The following is a 21,734-nucleotide window of genomic DNA, read 5'->3' as shown; positions in this document are numbered from 1 at the left end:
ACTGCCATTATCAAAAGCCCAAATACCAGGCTTTATGAGTTCTACTTAAAAATTTCGAAAAGGATATATGAGAGGTGGACCTTTGAAGAGATGGAACAGTCAGTGTTTCAAGAGGCCTCCTGGCAGCCACGCTTGAAGACCTTGTAAGCACGGGGCACATTGAGCTATGCCGCTCTATGGCCAACTTCCTGATACTTGCGGACGGCGGCATCCCCAGGCCTCCCCAGCCAGCTGTGTGGTTGGAGATCTCGAGGTCATTTTCACATCAGCTAAAGTGAGAGATACGGCATGTGAATGGCAGCCTGAAAGTCAGCTGAATTTTCTCCAGGATGGAATGAGAACACCTGACCGACCAGCCTCATTGGCCCTAACTCCGCACAAGGGTCACTCTGTGTAAAAGGATGAGTCGAATGACAATAAAGGCCATATGCTAATCACTCTTGCAGAAGCAGGGAAGCTGGAGGGCTTGATAAAGCCATTGGATAACAGAATCAGGGAAGAACATACTCTGACTTCAGAGAAATGGTGTAAATCTTTAAAAAGATGGAATAAAATCAGACTAAACATAAGATCCTAATGGTTTGGCTCAGAGCATGCATACACACACACACACACACACACACACACACACACACACACACATGTACACACACATGCATGCATCCACTTGTGTATGCATCTGTGAAGAAACGGGATGAAGGAAGCCTGACTTAGCAGCAACATGTGAAAAGGATGTGTCATTGTCTGTTCCCAAGAAGCTCAATTTGAGTCAAAAGTAGGCCAAAATTAATGAGACTTTCAACTATATGAATAGGGGTATAGATTCTAGAATAAAGGAGGTGATTAGTTCATTCTATTCTGTATAGCCCAATTTACTCCATAAGTATTAGGCCAATTTCTAGGTGCATAATTTAAGTGTTAAAGAAAAACTAACAGATTTAGAGGAAAGCTGAGCATGATAAAAGAACCTGAACTCACCAGACGTGAGGAAGTATACAGAGGCACTGAAGACATTTGACCTAGAGAAATCCTCAGCAAGGACTTAAGGATGGCCTTTTACTCCAAGTGGTTGTCATGTGGAAAAGGGCTTTGATTCACTCCCCTTTGGCCCCTAAGTAAATCTTGAACCAGTGAGTGAAAGGTAGAAGCACCCTGGCATTTGGGGGGCAAAAGGAAGAAGAACAACATTGGATATTTAGAATGGCCCAGTAAGGAATGGACTGTGCGTTTCTGGTCACTGCAGGGGCTGGATGATCACTCATCAGGATAGACAGAGGCGATTCAAATCTTAGATGGGTAATTGGTTCAAAAGGAACATTAAAATCCTGTGCAACTAACTCTGAGGTCTTGGGATTCATGGGGATTTGCCCAAGGTCACAGAGCAAGCTGATAGCTGTGTAGAACCTGCGTTTCCTGCCTCCCTTTAAGCATTTCTGCCTCTGATGCCCAGTTTCCTCACTTCCATGACGATCACTCAAGCAGGGATGCCTAGGGATGACATCCTACCCATCCAGCCAGCCCTGTTTGTTTGGCCACCATCATGTGTAAAAAGATCTGAAATCGATGTCTATAGGAGGGCACACCAGTTCTGGCAGTAGCCGGCATGCCCCGAGGCCTGCCCTGACCATGAGGTCCCTGCACGTGTTCCCATCTCCTGCTTGGCCGCCAGGGCTTTGCTGCTTATGGACTTCTAACCTAGATTCAGGGCAGAGCAGGAAGAGGTGGTCCTGGACCAGAGCACATGAAGAAGGATTTGCGGCTCCTTCTTCTCTTAAAACTCCCAATGTGATGGACCCGAGGAAGGAGGGAAAGGAGCTTTTTTCTTTTTTTTTTTTTTTTAAGCATCTACAATATGCTGTGCATTTTTCTCACATGTCAATCCCATTTAATCCTCATAACAACTGTCTTAGTTTCCTAGAGCTGCTGTATGAATACCACAAACTGGGAGGCTTGGAACAATAGAAATTTATTGTCTCACAGTTCTGGAGTCCAAAACCAAGTCCAAATCGAGCAGGGCCATGCCCCCTCTGAAGGTGATAGAGAGGGATCTGTTCCAGGCCTCTCTCCTAGCTTCTGGTGCCCTCAGATGGTCCTTGGCTTGTAGGTAACCATCTTCTCTTTATGTCTCCTTACTTATCTTCCTTCTTTGCATCTGTCTCTCTGTCCAAATTTCCTCCTTTTATAAGAACACCAGTCGTGGGACTAATGATCTTGACTCGGTTAAATCTGCAAAGACCCTGCTTCCAAATAAGGTTATATTCTAAGGTACTAGAGGCTAGGCTTCAGCGTATCTTTTTGCTGATCCCTAACAGTCCACCTTGTGGTTCCCCAAAATCCGTGTCCTTACCACACGCGAAATACATCCACCGCCATCCACTACATCCTCACAGACATCAACAACTCGTTGAGGAACAGGCCTAGGATCATAACGCTCCTACCTGGAAAGCAGACTTAAACTGCATCATTGCTGCCTCCAAATACCACCCTCTTTCCACTACACAGGGCTGCTGCTCTGGGGCACGCCTGCCAGGCGCCAGGCACTGTGCTGGCCGCCTCCTGCCCTTTTCTCACGGCAGGCTGCTTGTCTGGCAGGACCCCAGACTGGGCACCAAGGGACACAGAGCTCCTGCTGTCCTCTGATGAGGACGAGGCTCAGCCCAATGGGTCTATCCCACGGCGTGGGCAGGCTGCGCAGGTAGGAGGAGGACTCCTGCCAGGGCGGTCCTGGAGAACACAGGCAAAGGGTGGAAATCGAGTGCTGGGGAGGTGCAGCGATGGCAGGTGGGAGAATGCAGCCCACTAGGGTCATTTTGGGAAAAGGAGTGTCACAGGCTGTTGCCTAAACTGCTGTGGAAAACCCAACGAGCGTGGCTGCCGTGCCGTCTCTGGCTGAGGGGCGAGGGGACCGCAGGACCCATTTACATTTACGAAGTAGCAGGGGAATCAGATGCTTAGCCAGGCACCAGCAGGCGGCAAACCAATGCCAACTGCTCACAGGGCATAATGCCTGGTCGTCCACTTCCCGGAAGGATGGAGATCCAGGCAGGAACGGGTCCCGGGCTGTAATCTTCGCAGATGGAAGCTTTCTTTGGGCATTAGGGGAGAACCAGTGGAGGGCACTGAGGAAGAAAGAGGCCACTGAGCTGATGAGAAGAATACGGCTTTTGAAGTCATTAGACCCGGCTTGAAACCAGCCTGTGCCACTCGCAAGCTGCAAGGCATTGGACAAATTGAGAAACCCTTCTGAGCCCCATTTTCCCGTGGGCTTGTAGTGAAGATTAAATAGACAGTATGTGTGAAGCATGTGACCCTGTGCAAGTTGCCAGGCTCAATAAAAATTGTTTTCGCCTCTATTTTTCCCTTCAAAGCTGAGCGGCCCTGGCCATCCTGGGGAACATTAAGGAGACCTGGGGAGGGAAATGGACCCTCCAGCCTCTCACCTAAAAGGGTGAATGTTTTCATTGCCCCTCCCCACCTCATGCTAACGATGCATTTTCTCCCTTCCAGAGGAGCTGAAGGAGAAGCTGACGGAGTACGTAGACAAGGTGAATGGCCAGAAGCCAGGCTTCATCAAGGTCGTGCGCCACAGCAAGCAGGAAGGCCTCATCCGCTCCAGAGTCAGCGGCTGGAGGGTGGCCACCGCTCCCGTAGTGGCACTCTTTGATGCCCATGTGGAGTTCAATGTGGGCTGGTAAGTGCCCATCAGGAGAGGAGGAGAAGTCCCAGTGTGGTCCAGGGCTTTGGCGCAAATGAGTGCAAAGCATGCTGGGATCTCAGTCCTAGTGCGGGAAAGGAGAGAATTCTTGAAACAGATGAGGTCTGGATGTGTGACTGACACAGGCCACCAGGCTGGCCCTTCAGGGTGGGGGAGAGTCAGGGGCCAACAGGTCAATACACAGTGTCTAAAGGGTATGGTGACATCAGGTGTGACTCTGGCTAGTGTCTTCCTCTAGGAGACGGGATCTGGGAGAGGGTAAATACTAAGGGCAAGGCTTAGAATTCCAGCCCAGCTCAGGACAGGGCTGCAACTGCTGGGCAAGGGACAGCTGGACCAGACATGAAGCAGACAGTGGTGAGAAGGGGCTAAGGTAGCTTGATGTTATCACGGGTGGCCTGGGCTCCCCCAAATGCCAACCCAGACGTAGCATAGAATCTCAGATTCTTCCTATTGGTGAAACTGTGTCTTAGAAAACCTTTCTTTCTCTGGTCAGGGCTGCTGAGGTGCTGTGTGGGGCAAGAGAAAAGGCATATGGACTCAGTGGCTGCAGCCAATCAGGGATAGGACATTGACATCCCTGCAGGGCCAGCGGGGGTGTGCTGTGGCTGGCCCACTGTGTGTGGCTTAGTAGAGACCCAGGGTGAGGAGGGCCCTTTAGCAGGAAGGAGCTGCCGGGCATGCACGCAGCATGACTACATTTGGGCATACTTTTATATAACAGGCCCAAATTAAGGCTGCAATGAAGCTGTTTTTTATAGTTGAAGTCCCTGCTTGCCATTTGTGACTATTTAAAAAGCATTTTCACTGGATTTATGGCCAGAAGAGGAGAGGGACACTTACTATTTCAAGCTGATTTGAATAAACAATTACGCAACAAATGCATTATTAATAAGAAGCTCATCATTCCTGTCTGCAAACACTTTATGTGCCTGGTGCCCATGGGGGCCTCCTGGCTGCCTGGAAGTCCTACCCCCCACCTCTCCTTGGGCAGTGGAGGGCGTGTGGGATGGGGTGGAAGGACTGAAGCAGCATCAAGTAAGTTTCTTCTCACCTCCATGCTTCTGCCACTGTCATCTGCCTTTTCCTCCTGGTTGATACACTGAATTTTAGCAAAATCAAAGCCTGAGTTGAAAGCTTCCCATAGAACCTCGGATCTCCTCCTCTCTTCTTTCTTGGGTCTTGATTTTTTTTTTTCTAGTAGAAAAAGGGAAAGCAAACAGACACAAGTATCTAAGGCACGAAGAATCTCTCAGCTCAGCCCCAGACAAGCTGCAGGAGTGCCCAGGCCTCTTGCCAACCCACAAGTCTAGGGAGAGGGGTGGAGGTTAAATAGGGACTCCTTCCCTGGGGGCAGAACAGCGCTCCTGGAGCAGATGGCCAGGCGTTTTGTTCATTTTCCTGCAGGGGTGGGGGGAGGAAGGAGCTCTAGGGGTCACCAGCTGGACACCTTGGAAGCAGTTACCGTCCTTCCCCTCCTCTCGCTCAGGGCTGAACCTGTGCTCACGCGCATAAAGGAGAACCGGAAGCGGATCATCTCCCCCTCCTTTGACAACATCAAATATGACAACTTTGAGATAGAAGAGTACCCGCTGGCCGCCCAGGGCTTTGACTGGGAGCTGTGGTGTCGTTACCTGAACCCCCCCAAGGCCTGGTGGAAGCTGGAGAATTCGACCGCCCCAATCAGGTAAAGCATCCTTCCCTGCAGCTCTCTCTGCCTTGTCTTCCAGGCAGGGACTCGCCTCCCAGCTCAAACTTGTTCCCCAAACTCCAGCCCCACTGTGGGATGATGGGGTGGGGGGTGGGGCCGGAAGGGAATTACAGATGAGCCCTTCCAAAAGAACTATGGCACCAGCATCCATTCAGAGGCTCAGAGTTATTCATTTGCACACATGGTGATGGGACACCCGCCGGGTACCAGCTGCGGTGCCTGGTGCTGGGGATCCAGAGGGATTAAGACTCAGTTCCTGCCCCCAAAAGCCTGAAGTCTAGTGAAGACAGACAAAATAATTGGAAGAACAAATTGTTGCTGGAGGAAACTGCATGGAAAGTGGGGAAAATCTTTTTCAGAGACTAACGTTTGCACTTGTTTTTAAGTGCATAGAGGAGATTGCCAGCTGGAGCAGGGACCTTCGTATGTGAAGAAGCAGAGTGAGTTTGTGGACACAGAGGAGGTTGAAAGGGACCTTTGGGAGGAGGACCATGAGGAGGCAGCCTCAGGCAATGAGGCTGGAGGGGCAGAGAGGCAAGACCAGACCTCACAGCGCCTTGTATGCCTTGCTGATATTCGAGTTAATCCCGTAGGACTCAGTCAAAAGTGGCTTCAAACTGCATTTTAAAGATTCTGAACTCTTTCTGCCTTTGCCACTGCCTTCACAGACACCCAAATGACTCCACTGTGCAGCCTCTGTTCCATGGGTCAGGACTCCTGAAACAGCCACCCCACCAGCCCTTATTTCTGTCTGGTTAATCACAGATCAGGTGCCTTTATGCTCTCTGCAAAGTCCTGCTCGTTAAACACACAGATGGCACCAGAGGTGGCCTAGGGGACAATTCTTGGAATGAAAGAGGAGATTAGAAACTGATGTTGCTTTGTATTACATGAGGGAGAAAGATTATGAAAAATTTAATTGAAAGTGGGTGGTTAATATCTGAGATCACATCTTTTCTTGCCAGAAAACAAACCATAGTCCTATTTATAACAAGGTGAAAGAGAACCACATAGCTTTCCTGCAGTTACCCCTGTTACCCACCTGTTAGCCCCCGCCACAATTTTGTGTTGTTAAATATATGTTTGGAGGTCACTGTGTGCAAGGGTCTCTTACACACACAGTCTCATTTGCTCCTCATTATAACCTTTTGACAGCTCGTTGGGTCATCCCTGTTTCACAAGATGAGGACAGTCCATAAGATGGACAAAGGAGAATGTCCCTGCCACACAGGCTGTGGGCAGTGGAGCCAGGATCCAAACCTAGGTTGGCTAGATTCCACATCTAGTTGTCATCCACATAGATTCCCACTGTTGAGCTCATAACTGCCATGGTTGAATTCTGCCCCTCGGTGAGCTGAATGCTACTGGAAGGAAGTATACTGTCATACAAGGAGTGTTCTTGCAGAAGACTGCACTGATATTCGCTGCTTTGTTCTGCTCATCTTGAAATGTGTCAACCTGGTCATAGTAAACCTAATTCTAGGTCCTTGACAAAGAATAGGATCTCAAAGTTTTCATTACCTAACTTTTGTCAAAAACTTGGCTGAGAGAAAATTATATTCATGGAAGGTTTTTGGAAGAACAATACTGACTTAATCCTAGATGAATAGAACCTCATAGAAAACTGTGAGCTATACAAATATACCTTGCCCACTTTGGCTCCTGTTTCCTTGGAGCTGTACATCAGTGCTTTGTCCATATGACGTAAGCTATCAAAAGAGCCCAGAGGTATCTTCTATTGCATTCTAAAGTGACGTTTTTGAGATGGTTGTTCACTATGTCCCAGAGTGACCTCTAAGAATACTGACATGAGAAATTTATTTCAAACTGACTGCTAGTCAAAGAAAATCTTATTATCCTCAAGGAATTAGTGTGATATTTTCACATGGGAGCAGTACTTCTTATTCCTAAGACATGTTTGTTCATTTTCACGTTGGCTTCCAGGAAGCTCAGTGTCAGTTTTGTGGGTCTACTTTAATTTTTTTATTTATTTATTTTTGAGAGAGAGACAGAAAGAGTGAGTGAGGGAGGGTCAGAGAGAGAGGAAGAGAATCCCAAGCAGGCTCTGCTGCCAGCATGGAACCCGATGTGGGGCTCGAACCCACAAACCGTGAGATCATGACCTGAGCCAAAACTAAGAGTCGGACGCTTAACCAACTGAGCCACTCAGGTGCCCCCGTGGGTCTACTTTAAAACCTGTGAAGGAGGACCTAACACTGTACATGCATCCTGACTGGCTCCTAATTTGTTGTGAACTCTTGGTCTTTTCAGACATTTATGTATTTTGTATTTCAATGTATTGGACATTTTTTTCGTAAGCTCTTTCTGATCTTTTTTGGGAATGAAGTAAGGTAGAAATCAATAACCCTTCCAGGCTGATTGGGTCTACTTTATACCCTAGCTAGTTAATAAGTAATAGACTGCCTGAGGTGGCCTGTGCTCATTCCACAGTAATTGTTTTAGATTCTGCTGTTTCCCTGAGTGGGTTTGGCCAAATGGGGAAGGCTCCTTCCTGCAGGTCTTGGAGCACCATGTGGAAATACTCAACATTTCAGGAACGTCAAGGAAAAGGTTGAGACCTCACTCTGCTCACTCTCCTGGACTGATGTTTTTAAATCACCAGGAATTCACGGAGGGGATTCTCTTCATTGTGCAAGTGCATCTTTTTAAATGATTTTTAAAGTAACAATTCTGTCCCACAAGTTTTCAAGGTTTTACATTATTTAATTTAATCCTTATGAGGTTCTAGTTGATTCTATTTCATGGATATGGAATCGGAGGCTCAGAGAGGCTAGGGAACTTTTCTCAGTGACACACAGCCAGGAGGGAATTTTTCCCATAGCATGCACCTCCAAGGCCAGGGTCAAAGCATCCTCCACTACAGCAGGATCTCCGCCTGCTTTAGGAGTAGTGGATTGAAGTAGATTGTCCTCCCTGGCTTCCTGTGGTCTGTGGAAGGTGAGCCCATCCAGAACAAAATGCTGTGATTTAAAAGGAGGGGGGCCAGGGACCCGAAGGCACCAGTCCCTGCCTGAGCAGCCTCCTGCATCAACACTGTCTAAAGAAATGGCCTGCAAAATAGCTGTTTCTCCACCTTGATGAGTTTCCAATTTCAAAGATGGGTCCATTTGCATGTGACTGACAGTTTTCTCATCACTGAGGATTCATCATTTCTCTTTTTCTTTCTCTTCCCCTCCAAATCCTTCAGCCACCAGCTGATAAGATGCTATATACAAGGGCTAGAAATGGTAGCAGTGTGCAGTGGAACAATTCAAAGTCATTTGTGTAAGCTAATGCTGTCAGCAGAGAGGCAGTCCACATGTGCTCATGCTGATTCTCCTAATACGAATCACTCCTAGCAAAGTCCTGTGCTTCAGTGAGTGCCTTTACACGGCCTATGAACCCTGAGCCCACACTGTCACTAAGGAAAGACCTTCCAGCTCCTGGACCAATTGGCTCAGGCCTAAGACCCAATTGCTGAGGCCTAAGACCCAGGCCATGTACTAACCCCTACCTGTTGGTTATCTCCCTCCAGTGTCCCACAGGCACCTTCAGATCTGTTTTCCCAGTAGGGAATGCTTCTTCCTTCTGAAGCCAGCTTCTCCATGGCCCACATCGATGGGTGGTCCCCACTCCACCATCATGCAAACCACAAAGCCAGCAGGCATCCAGAGTCCTCCCACCCTCTCTCTCTCTCACACCCGTTCACCTGTTTCTAAGTTCTGTTGATTTACATTAACATGTGTCCTTAAACTGTCTGTCCATTCCTGATACGCTGGTCAAGGGCCTCATCATTTCTCACAGGACATAGCAACAAGCTTCCCAACTGGATTCCTCAGTTTTCACCCAATCACCCCACAGCTGCTGCAGAATTCCTTTTAAAGCACAGATCTGTTTGTTCTCCATATTTAAGAGTCTGGGGTGGGTTTTTTTGTTTGTTTTTGTTTTTTCGGGGGGGGGCTCTCTTTTCTTAGTTCTTTTGTTTCTTAAATTCCATGTATGAGTGAAATCATATGGTATCTGTCTTTCTCTGGTTGACTTATTTCTGCTCCTACCAAAGTCGGATTAAAATTCCTCACTGACACTCCTCTACCTCCAGATAAAATGCAAATCATTTACCGTGCTGTCCAAAGCCCCAGGTAATCTTTCTAAGTGAACCAAGGTTAACACGCAGGACCCAAGTTGGGGAAGGGTGAGGGAGGTAGCATGGGTACCCAGGTAGAAACAGAGACTGGTTGTGCAGCTCAGAGCTCAGGCATCGGGGAAGCTACAAAAGCAGACATGCAGCCTGGGCCCGCAGACTGAGTACACGGTCTCTGGGCTAACACACCATGCAAGTGCCACCTGGAATGATGGCAGGCCCCGAGGTGGGGAGCTACCCACGGCCACCTTGAGGAAACAGCCTCTCTACAGCCTCTGGTGAAGGTGGGCGTGGGAGGGGCCCGCAGAGAACAAGGCCCACTCCAGCTCAGCAGCAAAAGAAGGAAGAGGAACAGATCCTTCTGGTAGGAAGGCACCACCGCTCTGACTCCTCTGGCAGCCCCTCTGCTAACTGCTGGCCCATCTCTCCTCACCCCTGTAGGAGCCCTGCCCTCATTGGCTGCTTTATTGTGGACCGGCAGTACTTCCAGGAGATCGGCTTACTGGACGAGGGCATGGAGGTCTACGGAGGCGAGAATGTCGAGCTGGGGATCAGGGTAAGCAAGGTTTCTCACCCAGAGAGTTTGGCTCAGCTCCCCAAAAGGTGAATGAGCCTAGGAGGTGGAGAAATGGGGCTCCAGGTTGCTGACTGTCTAGTCCTTAACCTTACTTCGTGTGTGTGATCAGAGCTGCTTGCGGACGGGATAGAGACACAAGAGGGGACCTATAGAATTTGCAGGAAGAAAAGGACTTCAGAAACTGCTTTGGCTAGGGCCAGGGACATGGGAGAATAGAGCTCCCAACTATGGGAACAACCTCTTTGTTAAAACCGAACATAGGCTCCTCAGGGCTGAGCAGAAGTGTGCTCCAGGAAGAGACCTGCATGCATCAAGGGGTGGCTGTACCAGAATGACCCTTAGAGTCACCTCCCCTTGGAATTTCTCACTCTCATATTCTCTGCCTCCTCCACAGCAGTCCAGAGAACTTTCCTAAAGACTTTATCAAGAGAGAGCTCCAGGGAAATAAAACTCATGGGCTATAAAGAGCAAAACACAGCCAGGCTCACTCCATTCTGTTTTCTGATGTCACTATGTGCTGGTCAGACACTCAGACCTATTCAGACCACTCTTCAGAGGTAGCCACCATCCTTCCCCGAAATAGAGGGTCTTTTGCAGCTATTGACACATGGTGTGAATGCACAATAGGCATCATTTTAATTTCTCATCCCACGGGAACATTTCCTAGGCTCCGGCTCTTTTTCCTGGGCCCATGAAAAGATAACTCCAAAATGATACCTCCCCCATCATGTCTGAGGGACACATTCGGCGTCCTGGTGGTTGGCAAGAATGTAATAATGGAGACAATGAAGGACCTCATCCTAGAGGGAAGCCCACCTTTCTGTCTAGGCCGTGGTCCTACCCTCACAAAAGAAAAACAATATTCAAGCTGTGGCTTATCCCTACAGTGGTCCCCATTGTCCTCTCCATGGACATTGTAATTGAAGCAGCCTGACACATCCATGTGGGACAGCCCTTGGAGAGGACCTTGTATCTGCTGGAGTTCATGGCCATCATCCAAGATATTCCTCATCACTGCCAGCTCCATGCAAACCACCCCAGCATCCAGCTCATTCCTACTAATGACCCACTTTTGGCCTTGTGGCTTCAGTGTCTGTATTTCCAGTTCTCAGTCAGGACTCCAGCTTAGACACACCCTCCTCTTACCTCTAACTTCCTTAGTCCTCCCACCCCACTGGGCAAGTCATCTGACCCTGAACAGACCTTGCCCTGCCCTGAAGGGAGACTGGGCATCTCTGCTGAGCATCTCACAACATCTACAATGGTCTGACCAGCACTGTGTGGGCTTGACTTACTGCCCAGCCTTAATCCTAAGGCTCTGACGACTGGCAGCAGGAGCAGCCTATCTGCAGCTGAGCTTAGAAAACACTTCTAGACACTTGAATTCACTGAAATCCAGAGAGATTGCTTTGAAGGCAGTCAAAATGCATGGGCTTCGTAGGGAGCTAATATATTCATAGAGGACAGCGCCTGCGTTATCACCCTCCCTCCTCCAGCTCTCCCTACATCAGTCGTTTATTCACCATTTGTGTCCTCACCATCTCAGTTCCGCACCACTCCTAAATAAATGGTCGTCCCCAAACATACTATTTTTCACAAGGAGCTGCTGCCAGGAATTGGCGGAGCAGGTGGGGCCCCCTCCAGTATGTGTGCTCTCCTGGTAGAGATGCTTGAGGACTCAGAGAGGAAGTAGATGTGTGAGATCTTCCCAGAGACTGAGCTCACACGTATGTGGGACAGTCGTGGGGTGGTGGGAGGCTTCTGGCTTTTCCTCGCCCAGATTATAAAGCTGTTCTGGAGTGTGGGCTTGGGTGAGGCTTTCAAAAAGTGTTTAAATTACGGGGGTTTGTGTTCAGGGTGTAAAACGTTGCCTGGCTTTTCTTCTTCTCCGTCTCTTCCCTCCCACGTGACAGAGACAAAATGTCATTGTAGTTAAAGGAAAAGTGTTTTTAAAAGCACGGACTGGGGGCACCTGGGTGGCTCAGTCGGTTAAGCGTCCTACTTCACCTCGGGTCACGATCTCACGGTTCGTGAGTTCGAGCCCCACGTCGGGCTCTGTGCTGACAGCTCAGAGCCTGGAGCGTGTTTCAGATTCTGTGTCTCCCTCTCTCTGACCCTCCCCTGTTCATGCTCTGTCTCTCTCTGTCTCAAAAATAAACATTAAAAAAATAATAATAAAAATAAAAATAAAATAAATAAATAAATAAAAAATAAAAGCACGGACTGAACGGCCTGTTGGCCGACAGAGCTGAGAACAGAAGGAGAAGCTAGTTCATTTGAATTCCAGTTACCCACCCCCCGCCACCGCCAAAATGATTTTAATGTTTTGTGTGGTTATTAGTGTCTTCCTTTCATGTATTAGGAGTTCGCATCCCAGTGCCTCACTTTCATCATCTGGGATCTCCACAGGAGTGTTTGTAAAAAGGAGAGATATTGCTTTTCTCATTTCTTTGATTCAAAGGCAACATATTCAAAGTCCTTGCCCATTTGGAACACAGAAAGAGTTGTTTGCACAATTATTCGCTACCTGCTCTGGCACCTAACCATGCCATCCATCTATATCCCTAAAAAGTAGTTGTTATTATAATACCCCTTTTATTCAGATGAGAAAATTGTGAGATTAAAGAGTTTACATGTGTTCTCAAAGTCATATAGCTTAGAAGAGGTAGAGAAAAGATTTAACCCCAGATCTTTATGATTAGAAATCCTAGATAGATATTCCATAGTGAGGGAGGCCTGGGTAGCTCAACTGGTTAAGCGTCCAATTCTTGATTTCAGCTTAGGTCATGATCTCATGGTTCGTAAGATCAAGCCCCACGTCAGGCTCTGTGCTGAGCTGAGTGTGGAGCCTGCTTAAGATTCTCTCTCTCCCTCACTCTCTGCCCCTTCCCCATTCGTCCATGCATGATCGCTCTCTCTCAAAATAAATTTTTTTAAAAGATATACCACAGTGATCTAGGGATAAAAGTCTTTTGAGCATACCCCCAAAAGTATTACAGTGTCCATGCAGTAATTTCCTTCTACTCTATTCAGTCATATCTACTGAATGTAAAGCCTTTTTCTTTTTTTGTATTTGTTTCCAATAATCCCCCCTTTTTTTCTGATTTCTAATTCCACAACTCAGTGGGGAAAAAAAAGAAGGGAGTTACTATGGGCAAGCAGATGAAAACAAGCAATAAGAGCTGACACAGAATAAAAGGCAGAAAGATTGTATAGGCGATGGCTATAAAGATGCTAAAGTATAAGTAGAAAGCATTCAAGAAGTGGTAAGGAATTAAGAAATTGTTAGAGACGCTTATAAATTCAATGGACTCCCCTCAAAAATATGTTGAAGTTCTAACCCTCTGTACCTGTGAATATTATCTCATTTGGAAATAGGTCTTTGCCAATGTAATCAGGTGAACATGAGGTCATACTGGGTTTTGGTGGCCCTAATCCAATACGACTGGTGTTTTTGGAAGGGATATTTGGACACAGATAGGCACAGAGGGAGGATGACCATGTGAAGATGGAAGCACGGATTGGAGTAATGTCAGGGAATCCCTGGGGCCACCAGAAGCTGGAAGAGGCAAGGAAGGATCCTGTCCTAAGGCTTTGGAGAGAGTATGGCCCTGTTAATGCCTGTTTTCAGACTTCTAGCCTCCAGAGCTATGAGAGAATAAATCTGTGGTTTTAGGAGATCCAACTTGTGCTTTGTTATAACACAAGGAAATTAAAGTGTGAGTGAAAATAGGTAGGAACCTAGAGAAAGTCTGCATCTACTATATTTGAAGAACCTGGTGACTTTAGGTTTATGATTTCTCAATTTCACAGAGTACAGAGGACATTATACAAAGCCTAAGGGTTTCCCAGCTTGAAGAGTCTAATAAAATAATCCCCCAGCCCCAACCTCACCTCCCATAAAACTGGTCACTCCAAAGGCCTATTAGCTCAGTATAAAGATGAGCTAGAAATACTCCCATCCTCACCCCCAGTGATAGAGTGAAAATTGCCTATCTCAATTTTCTGCTGGGAAGAGAGGAAGAATTCTCCTCTGTGAGTTTCTTCCTTGGATTTATAATATAAAATCAAAATACTTCATGATCCAGAAAAATCTCAAGAGTAGAATTTAACTTAAAGTTGTTGGAAGTTCTTAAGCATCTGCAAAAATGTATACAAACCCTCTCTGGGGAAAGACCCTTTTAACCCAGGCCATAAAACTTCCCACAGCCAGAGTTTCAAGGAATAGGAGGTCATCTTTTTTAAAAAACCACAAACGAACAAGGGGAAAAGAAAGCGCCAAGAGCAAACACCAGCAAAAGCATTGGCCAGCCAAATTTGTTCTATAAAATCTTCAAGTATTGACTCTATCAGACTCAGAGTATGAAACAAGTTGTATACTAGTTTTAAATAAATTGGAAATTGGAGATATAAATAAGAAGAAAGAGACTATGAACAAGACTCATCATATTGGGATAAAAATAGAATTTTAAACATAAATATAAAAATGGAAATTAAAAGTTTAATGGGTGGATTAAATCATGCAGATGGATATTATTAAAGGAAAAAATAGTAAACTGGGAAATATACCTAAAACGATTATTCAAAATCATCCCAGGAATACAAAGAAGAAAATATGAAAAAAAAAAAAGATTGAAAGACAGGTAGAATTGAGGGGAAAGATCTAATATCTTAGAATTCCAGAAGGAGATAATAAAAAGTGAGGATTAGGCAAAAGCAATTATTTTAAGAGATAATGACTAAAAATGTACCCAAGCTGGTGAAAGACACCAGCCCTCAGATTCAGGAAGTTGGCCTGTCCAAAGTAAGATAAATACAAATATATCCACACTTAGACATGTCATAGTGAATGCCAGAAACAAAGAGATCTGTTAGCAGCCAGAGAAAAAAGATAGACTACTGAAAAATTAATGATAATTAGAGTAACAGTTGACTTTTCAGTGGCAATAATGGAATCCAGAAGACGAGATAATATCTTAAATATTCTGAAAGAAAATAATTGTGTCTTTTATATATATAAAGGAAAGTCATTTTATGAAACACAAAAACTGTAAGAGTTTGCCACTAATAGATCCTCACTAAAATAAATTACAAAGGATATACTTCAAGTGTAAGGAACATGACCCCAGAAGGAAATTTGAGGTGAAAGAAGAATACTTAGCTCAAAAAGTAGAAAATATATGAGGAAATATAAAGACACGTTGATGGTAAGTAACACTATAGTAATGTTTTATGGGATTATTAAAACTACAATGTGTGATGACAATTGCCAATAAATTGGGAGGGGGTGATTGTAATGAAAGTGTTGTCAAGTGCCTATATGTTAATGAGGGTGGAAGGGATATTAGTTGACTTTCACTTTTGATGAAGTGAGCACATTAAAATTTCTAGGGAAGCCATGAGAATCACAGATAAAGAAAGTATAACTTCCAAAGAAGTAAAGGGGACAAATGAAATATGAAAATGGTAAGAAGGGGAGAAATAGAAAGGATGAGAAAACATAGATGGTAGAAATAAATCCAAATATATGAGTAAATACAGTAAGTTTACGTGGACTAAGTTAAATGACAAACATTTTAAAATTAGATTTTTTAAGTTATCTGTGGCTATTTATAAGAAACATGTCTGAAATGTAATAATATAGAAAGGTTAAATCTAAATGGATGGAAAAATTCATGACAGGCAAATGCCAATGAAAAGAAAGTTGCTATAGTTATATTAATATTAGAAAAAATACTATTACAACATGTTTTAGTACAAATAAAGGTTTCTACAATGTACAGTTCATCAGAATATATAACAATTATAAGCTTTTATGTACCTAATTTCACAACCTTGATTTATATAAAGTAAAAGTTGACGGAATTACAAGGAGACATCGACAGCTCCAGTAATGTAGTGGAATACATTTCTCCAAGGAACTGATAGACCAACACAATAGTTTGAATCTAATGGGCATCTAGAGAACACTGCATCTAACAATTACAAGATTCAACAAATTTCAAGGATTAACATTATATAGAACATGTTCTCTGACTACAATGGAATTCAATTAGAAACCCACAACTAAAAGGTATAGACAAAAGCCATATTTTTGGAAATGATGAAACATTTCTAAACGCATAGGTCATAAAAGAAATTATACTGGAAATTTGAGAATATTTTAAACTGAGTATACCAAATATGCTACATTTTACATTATATTAAATACAGCTAAAACAGCACTTAAGTTGTAAATTAAAACAGTATGGTATTGGCATAAAATTAGACACATAAGTCAATGGAACAAAATGGAGAGCCCAGAAATAAACTCACACATATATGGTCAATTAACTTACAACAAAGGAGCCAAGAATACACAACAGGGATAGGACAGTCTCCTCAATAAATGGTATTGGGAAAACTGGGCAGCCACATGCAAAAATTGGACCACTTTCTTACACCATACACAAAAAATAATTCAAAATGGTTTAAAGACTTGAATGTTAGACCTGAAACCATAAAACCCATAGAAAATGTAGATAGTAAGCTCCTTAACATAAATCTTGGTGATGATTTTTGAATCTGACACGAAAAGTAAAAGCATAAAAAGCAGAAATAAACAAGTGCAACTATACCAAACTCAAAAGAGTCAGCACAGGAAAGGAAACCCATCAACAAAATGAAGTCAACCTACTGAATGGGAGAAAATATTTGCCAATCATATAACTGATAAGAGATTAATATCTAAGATATATAAAGAATCCATGCAATGTGGTAGCAAAAGAACCCAAACAATCCTGTTTAAAAATAGGCAGAATATCTAAATAAACATCTTTCTAAAGAAGATATACAGATGGCCAACGGGTACATGAAAAGATGCTCAACAACACTAATCATCAGGGAAATGTAAATCAAGACCACAATAAGATATCACCTCACACCTGTTAGAATGGCTATTATCAAAACGACAAGAGATAACAAGTGTTGGCAAGGATATGGAGGAAAGAGAAGAGTCTTTGTAATGACCAAAAGCACAATGACTTGGATCTCTTCTAGGGCCAAACATCCAGGCAGATCCCTGGGTTTAGAGCACAAAAATGTACAACAGAATTACTGGTGCTTAATAACAGGTCTGAGTCATAAAGAAAAGCCTAAATTGTATTCAGAATACAACAGGCACTCTGTTCAATACAACAGAAAGAGCATACACATGTTTAAAAATTTCTTTAGAAAATGTAAAGCCAGTTAAATTTCTAATATTGGAAGAGACAGTTCCTCAGTTATGTGAAATTGACATAGGGAAACATCTGGAAGCCTAGCCTGTTTATTATTCTTTGAAACTAAATTTTTTTTAAATGTTTATTTATTTTGAGAGACAGAAACAGAGACAGTGTGTGAATGAGAGAGAGAGGGATTGAGAATCTCAAGCAGGCTCCACACTGTCAGCGCAGAGCCTGACATGGGACATAATAACATGAACTGTGAGATCATGACCTGAACTGAAATCTGGAGTCCAATGTTTAATGGACTGAGACACCCAGGTGCCCCTGAAATTAAATTCTTCAATGTAAGTAACAGCTATCTCCACCTTTCTGGGATGGAAACCATAGAAGTAGGAAAGGCAGAGAAATAATGCTACCACAACTATGCCAATTCCCTTCTGAGTGTCCAGGGCAGAGGCAATCTGAGGAAAGAGAGCTCTCCTCTCCATCTTGCCCTAGCTGTAGACGACTGTACTGGATTGAGCTCCCTGGAACGTAGCACAGAGAGTCTTCCAGATAGGACTATGTTGGACACCCACTTAGACATACTTGCCAGTCACCAATTCCTTATCTGGATGTCTAAGCTTTCCTCACTTTGGGTTTCTTATTGGCATTTTAGACTCTCATCTTAGAATATTCATTATTGTCATTCTCTTTAAAATATGGTCTACTATTGTAATGCCTGTTGAACAGCTTTTTCATCCTCTAGGCTAACCGACCTCTTACCACCTGCTCCAAAGCCGGGATCATTGCCTTTATTCCGTCTGAGCCAGATTACCCAAACCCTCGTGACAGCCTTGCCTCTTTTAACTACTCTTGCTTAACCTCATCTTAAGGTCTAGCTGAGTGTAGCATCTCTCCCTATGAATTATTCTGCCTCTTCTCCCTGTGTAATTGAGCAAAATCTAGGACAATAAGAGGTCCAGTGGACTGACTCCATTTGTTGGCCTTGGGATCACCAAGGAATCGATCAAGGTCCTCCTTATCTGGGTATCCTTATTTATTAGCTTAATAAAACAGAAATTTGCATTGGAGATTTCTCAGTACTTCAGACAGTGCCTTTATTCTATTTCTGTGACATCTTTTTATTGCCCTTGTCTATCAGTTTTCATGCTTACTTTTAAACCTTCTTTCTTAGCCAAGAAGAATCTAGTATCTCTCTATACCCTAAGAAAATGCCAATGGCTATTCCACAGGGCATGTGGGATGAACACAAGCAAAGAAGGTTATAGACACAGCATAGTCACCAGGTTTCAAAAATTCCTTAGTCCCTGGACTAGGTTCATCTCTGGCTTCTATAATCAACTAAGAAACAATGGCAATGCCTTTGCTATGTATTTTCAAAATTCTTTCCCTATAATTATCCTATTTACTGAACACAGCAATTGAGTGTTATTGGCAAGCCACATGATATTTTTCAAGTGCTGTAAGATTAGGGGCTCCTGGGTGGCTCAGTTGGTTAAGTGTCTCTCTCTTGATTTCGGCTCAGGTCATGATCTCATGGTCATTCGATCAAGCCCCGTGTCAGCCTCCATGCTGAGCATGGAGCCTGTTAAGATTTTCTCTCTCCCTCTCCTTCTGCCTTTCTCCAACTTGTATGCACATGAGCTCTCTCTCTCTCAAAATAAATAAATGAAAGTGTTATAAGATTGAAAATATTTATGTTGGTCAAAAAAGTAAATTCTTATACTATCTCTTTATCATAATCATTATTTAACAAAGATAGCAAAAAAAATCAATTTAAGTACTTTGTAAACTGTAAAAGGCTCTATACAAAACTTACAATTGCATTATACATGTAGATATATATGTTACATTAATATGCTACCATACAGTTTATTTAGTGCTTTATTTTTTAAAAACATGCTTTAATTTATGTTATATAGTCCTACTGAGCTATTTATTTGGATAACACTCAAGAATCTAGGTCTTAAGCAAAGAAAACTGAATCAGGCTAACTTAAAGAGAAATGGAATTTATTGGAGGGTCATTGGATATCTCAAAGAATTAATAAGAACTCTATAGATGCAGATTCAGAAAACAAGAAAAAACCAAGAGAGACTAGACAGCAGGAACCATAGCCAAAACCAGCTGGTAAGAATAGTATATTTAGGACTGACTCTACTGCCATGACTAGGTGGCCCTGCCACTGGATACTGGGCACCATTGCTTGGGTCTTGGTGACATTTACCAAGATTCAAAGTCCTTAGTGAGAGCATACAGTTGGCTAAACCTAGATTATATGCTCATGCTTCCAAGGACAGGGGCAGATCATATATGCCTCCTTTCAGCTTCCTTAGGCTCAAGAACTACATATGATGTGGTCCCTTATATAGCAAGGGAATTTAGAACCTGAGTTCAAAAGTCCTCAACAGCAAGTCTTCTGATATCTAGGGTACTGTGCTGCATGTTACAGATAGTTTATCAGAAATGGGATCTAAAGCAAAAACAAAAACACCTCTTTATTATGGACAGTTTCAAACATATGCAAAAATAGAATGGTATAATAAATTGCCATGCAGCCATCACCCTGTTTCAATGGTGTCAGTGCACAGATAATTTGGTTTTAATCTCTACTCTTATGCAATCCTCCCCCAGCTTGTTATTTTCAACCAAATCCAAGAGATTGTATCATCAAAAATATTTCAATATGCATCTAAAATAGATAAGGACTTTTTAAAGAATACTATTTTCAGTCCTAAAGGTGTTGAAAAGAATTCCCTAATACCATCAAGTATTATTGGTGTTCAAATTTCCTTCATTGTCTCATTTTTTGTTTTTCAAAAAATATCATTTGCGTGAATTAAAATTCAGTTGTTTAATATGTCCTTTAAGTGTCTATTAATCTACTGAATTTCTCTCTCCATCTTTTTCCCCCTTGTAGTTTATTTTTAAAGAGATCAGGTCATTTGTCCTATACAGACTCCCACAGTCCAGATTTTCCCGATTGAATCCCCCTGGTGTCATTTAGCATGTCCTTCCACCCTGTATATTTCTTCTAAATTGGTAGTTAGATCTGGGGATGTAGGTTCAGTTTTGTAGCAAAAATATGTCATAGGCAGTATGTGTGTGCTTCCATCATGAGGTACAGAACGTCTAGTGGTCTCCCCATTTGTGATGTTAGCACTCTTTGCTGAATGTTGCCTGGATCCAGTAATTCATTAGAGGTTGCAAAACGGTGATATTTTTATTTTTTCCTTCCTCATTTAATACCTGGAATAACTATATATACATATACATATATATATATATGTATATGTATATATAACATAGTTATATATAGTTATTTATATATACATATTCATAGTTATATAAAAATATATAATGTAATTGTATTTGAGTATAGTTGACATACAATGCTACATTGGTTTCAGGTATACCACATAGTGATTCAACAAATTTACACATTATGTTGTGTTCACCACAGCATAGCTACCATCTGTCCTGACACACCACTGTTACAATATCATTGACTATATTCCTTATGCTGTGCCTTTTATTCTTGTGATTTATATAAAGAGACGTTTATAATCATCCACTTTTTGGTTGCCTAGAAATATGATAAAGTTCATTTGGAAAAATCAGAATTTTATAACAGCTTTCAAAATAATGATTTAATTCTGTACCATCTTCCAAAGGGAACCAATTATTCCTTTTTAGTATTATTATGAACTTACAGATTTAAGTTTTGATGTATTTTAATTTATTACGTTTAATATCCCTACTGATTTGCATATTTTCACCTTTGGCCTTTGAGAGCCTCTGACATTGGTTCCTGAGTCCCTTTGTTTCTTTAATGGCTTCCCTGCCATCAAGATGTTCCAGGTTCATCTATACATTTCCTATTCCAGACCTATAACCAGCCATTTCCCTAAGGAGCCCAGCTTTCTTTTAATGAGAAATGGTACTTGAAATCACAATCTGGGCACTAGAGGTGCTCATTGCTACTGGGTTGGTTCATGTTTCTAGGTCTTTTAAGTAGTCAGAGCTAGAAGTTATTTTTGTAGAGATAAAATTTTCTAGGCATTCATTATGATCTTTCTGATTCAAATGTAGGACTACTGAGTTTTTACTTCACCTTATCAATCTTTCCTCTTTATTTCCTTTCTCCCATGTCAAAAATTTTTATTCTTAATGACACCAACACAATTACTTATTTATTTTATTCCCCAGTATGCACACAACTGTCTCAGAATACTAATAACAACCCTATCACCCTCAATATGATTGCTAGAAACAGTCTAAATTTTTGACCTTTCTGTTGTTTATATTCCACAAGAGATCTACAGTCAAATTACTGTGATTTGAAGTCATCTAGAATAGTTCCCCTCTGTGTTATTATTCCC

At 43.0% G+C, this 21,734-nt stretch overlaps 1 protein-coding gene across 1 annotated transcript in view; it reads left to right on the top strand.

Moving 5' to 3' along the window:
- The window catches only part of GALNT18 (polypeptide N-acetylgalactosaminyltransferase 18), a 179,095-nt gene that overhangs the window by 73,075 nt on the left and 84,286 nt on the right, over positions 1-21,734 (top strand). The window contains exons 3-5 of the mRNA XM_047071201.1: positions 3,508-3,691; positions 5,205-5,402; positions 10,009-10,123. Coding sequence (XP_046927157.1) covers positions 3,508-3,691; positions 5,205-5,402; positions 10,009-10,123 — 497 coding nt within the window. The remainder of the gene's footprint in view (positions 1-3,507; positions 3,692-5,204; positions 5,403-10,008; positions 10,124-21,734) is intronic.

The sequence above is a fragment of the Lynx rufus genome, unplaced genomic scaffold (genome assembly GCF_022079265.1).
Source record: "Lynx rufus isolate CCGP_SWC_20201006 ecotype Redwood Valley unplaced genomic scaffold, mLynRuf1.p SCAF_9, whole genome shotgun sequence".
Classification (NCBI taxonomy): Eukaryota; Metazoa; Chordata; class Mammalia; order Carnivora; family Felidae; genus Lynx; species Lynx rufus.
This window is presented reverse-complemented; position numbering and strand designations above follow the sequence as displayed.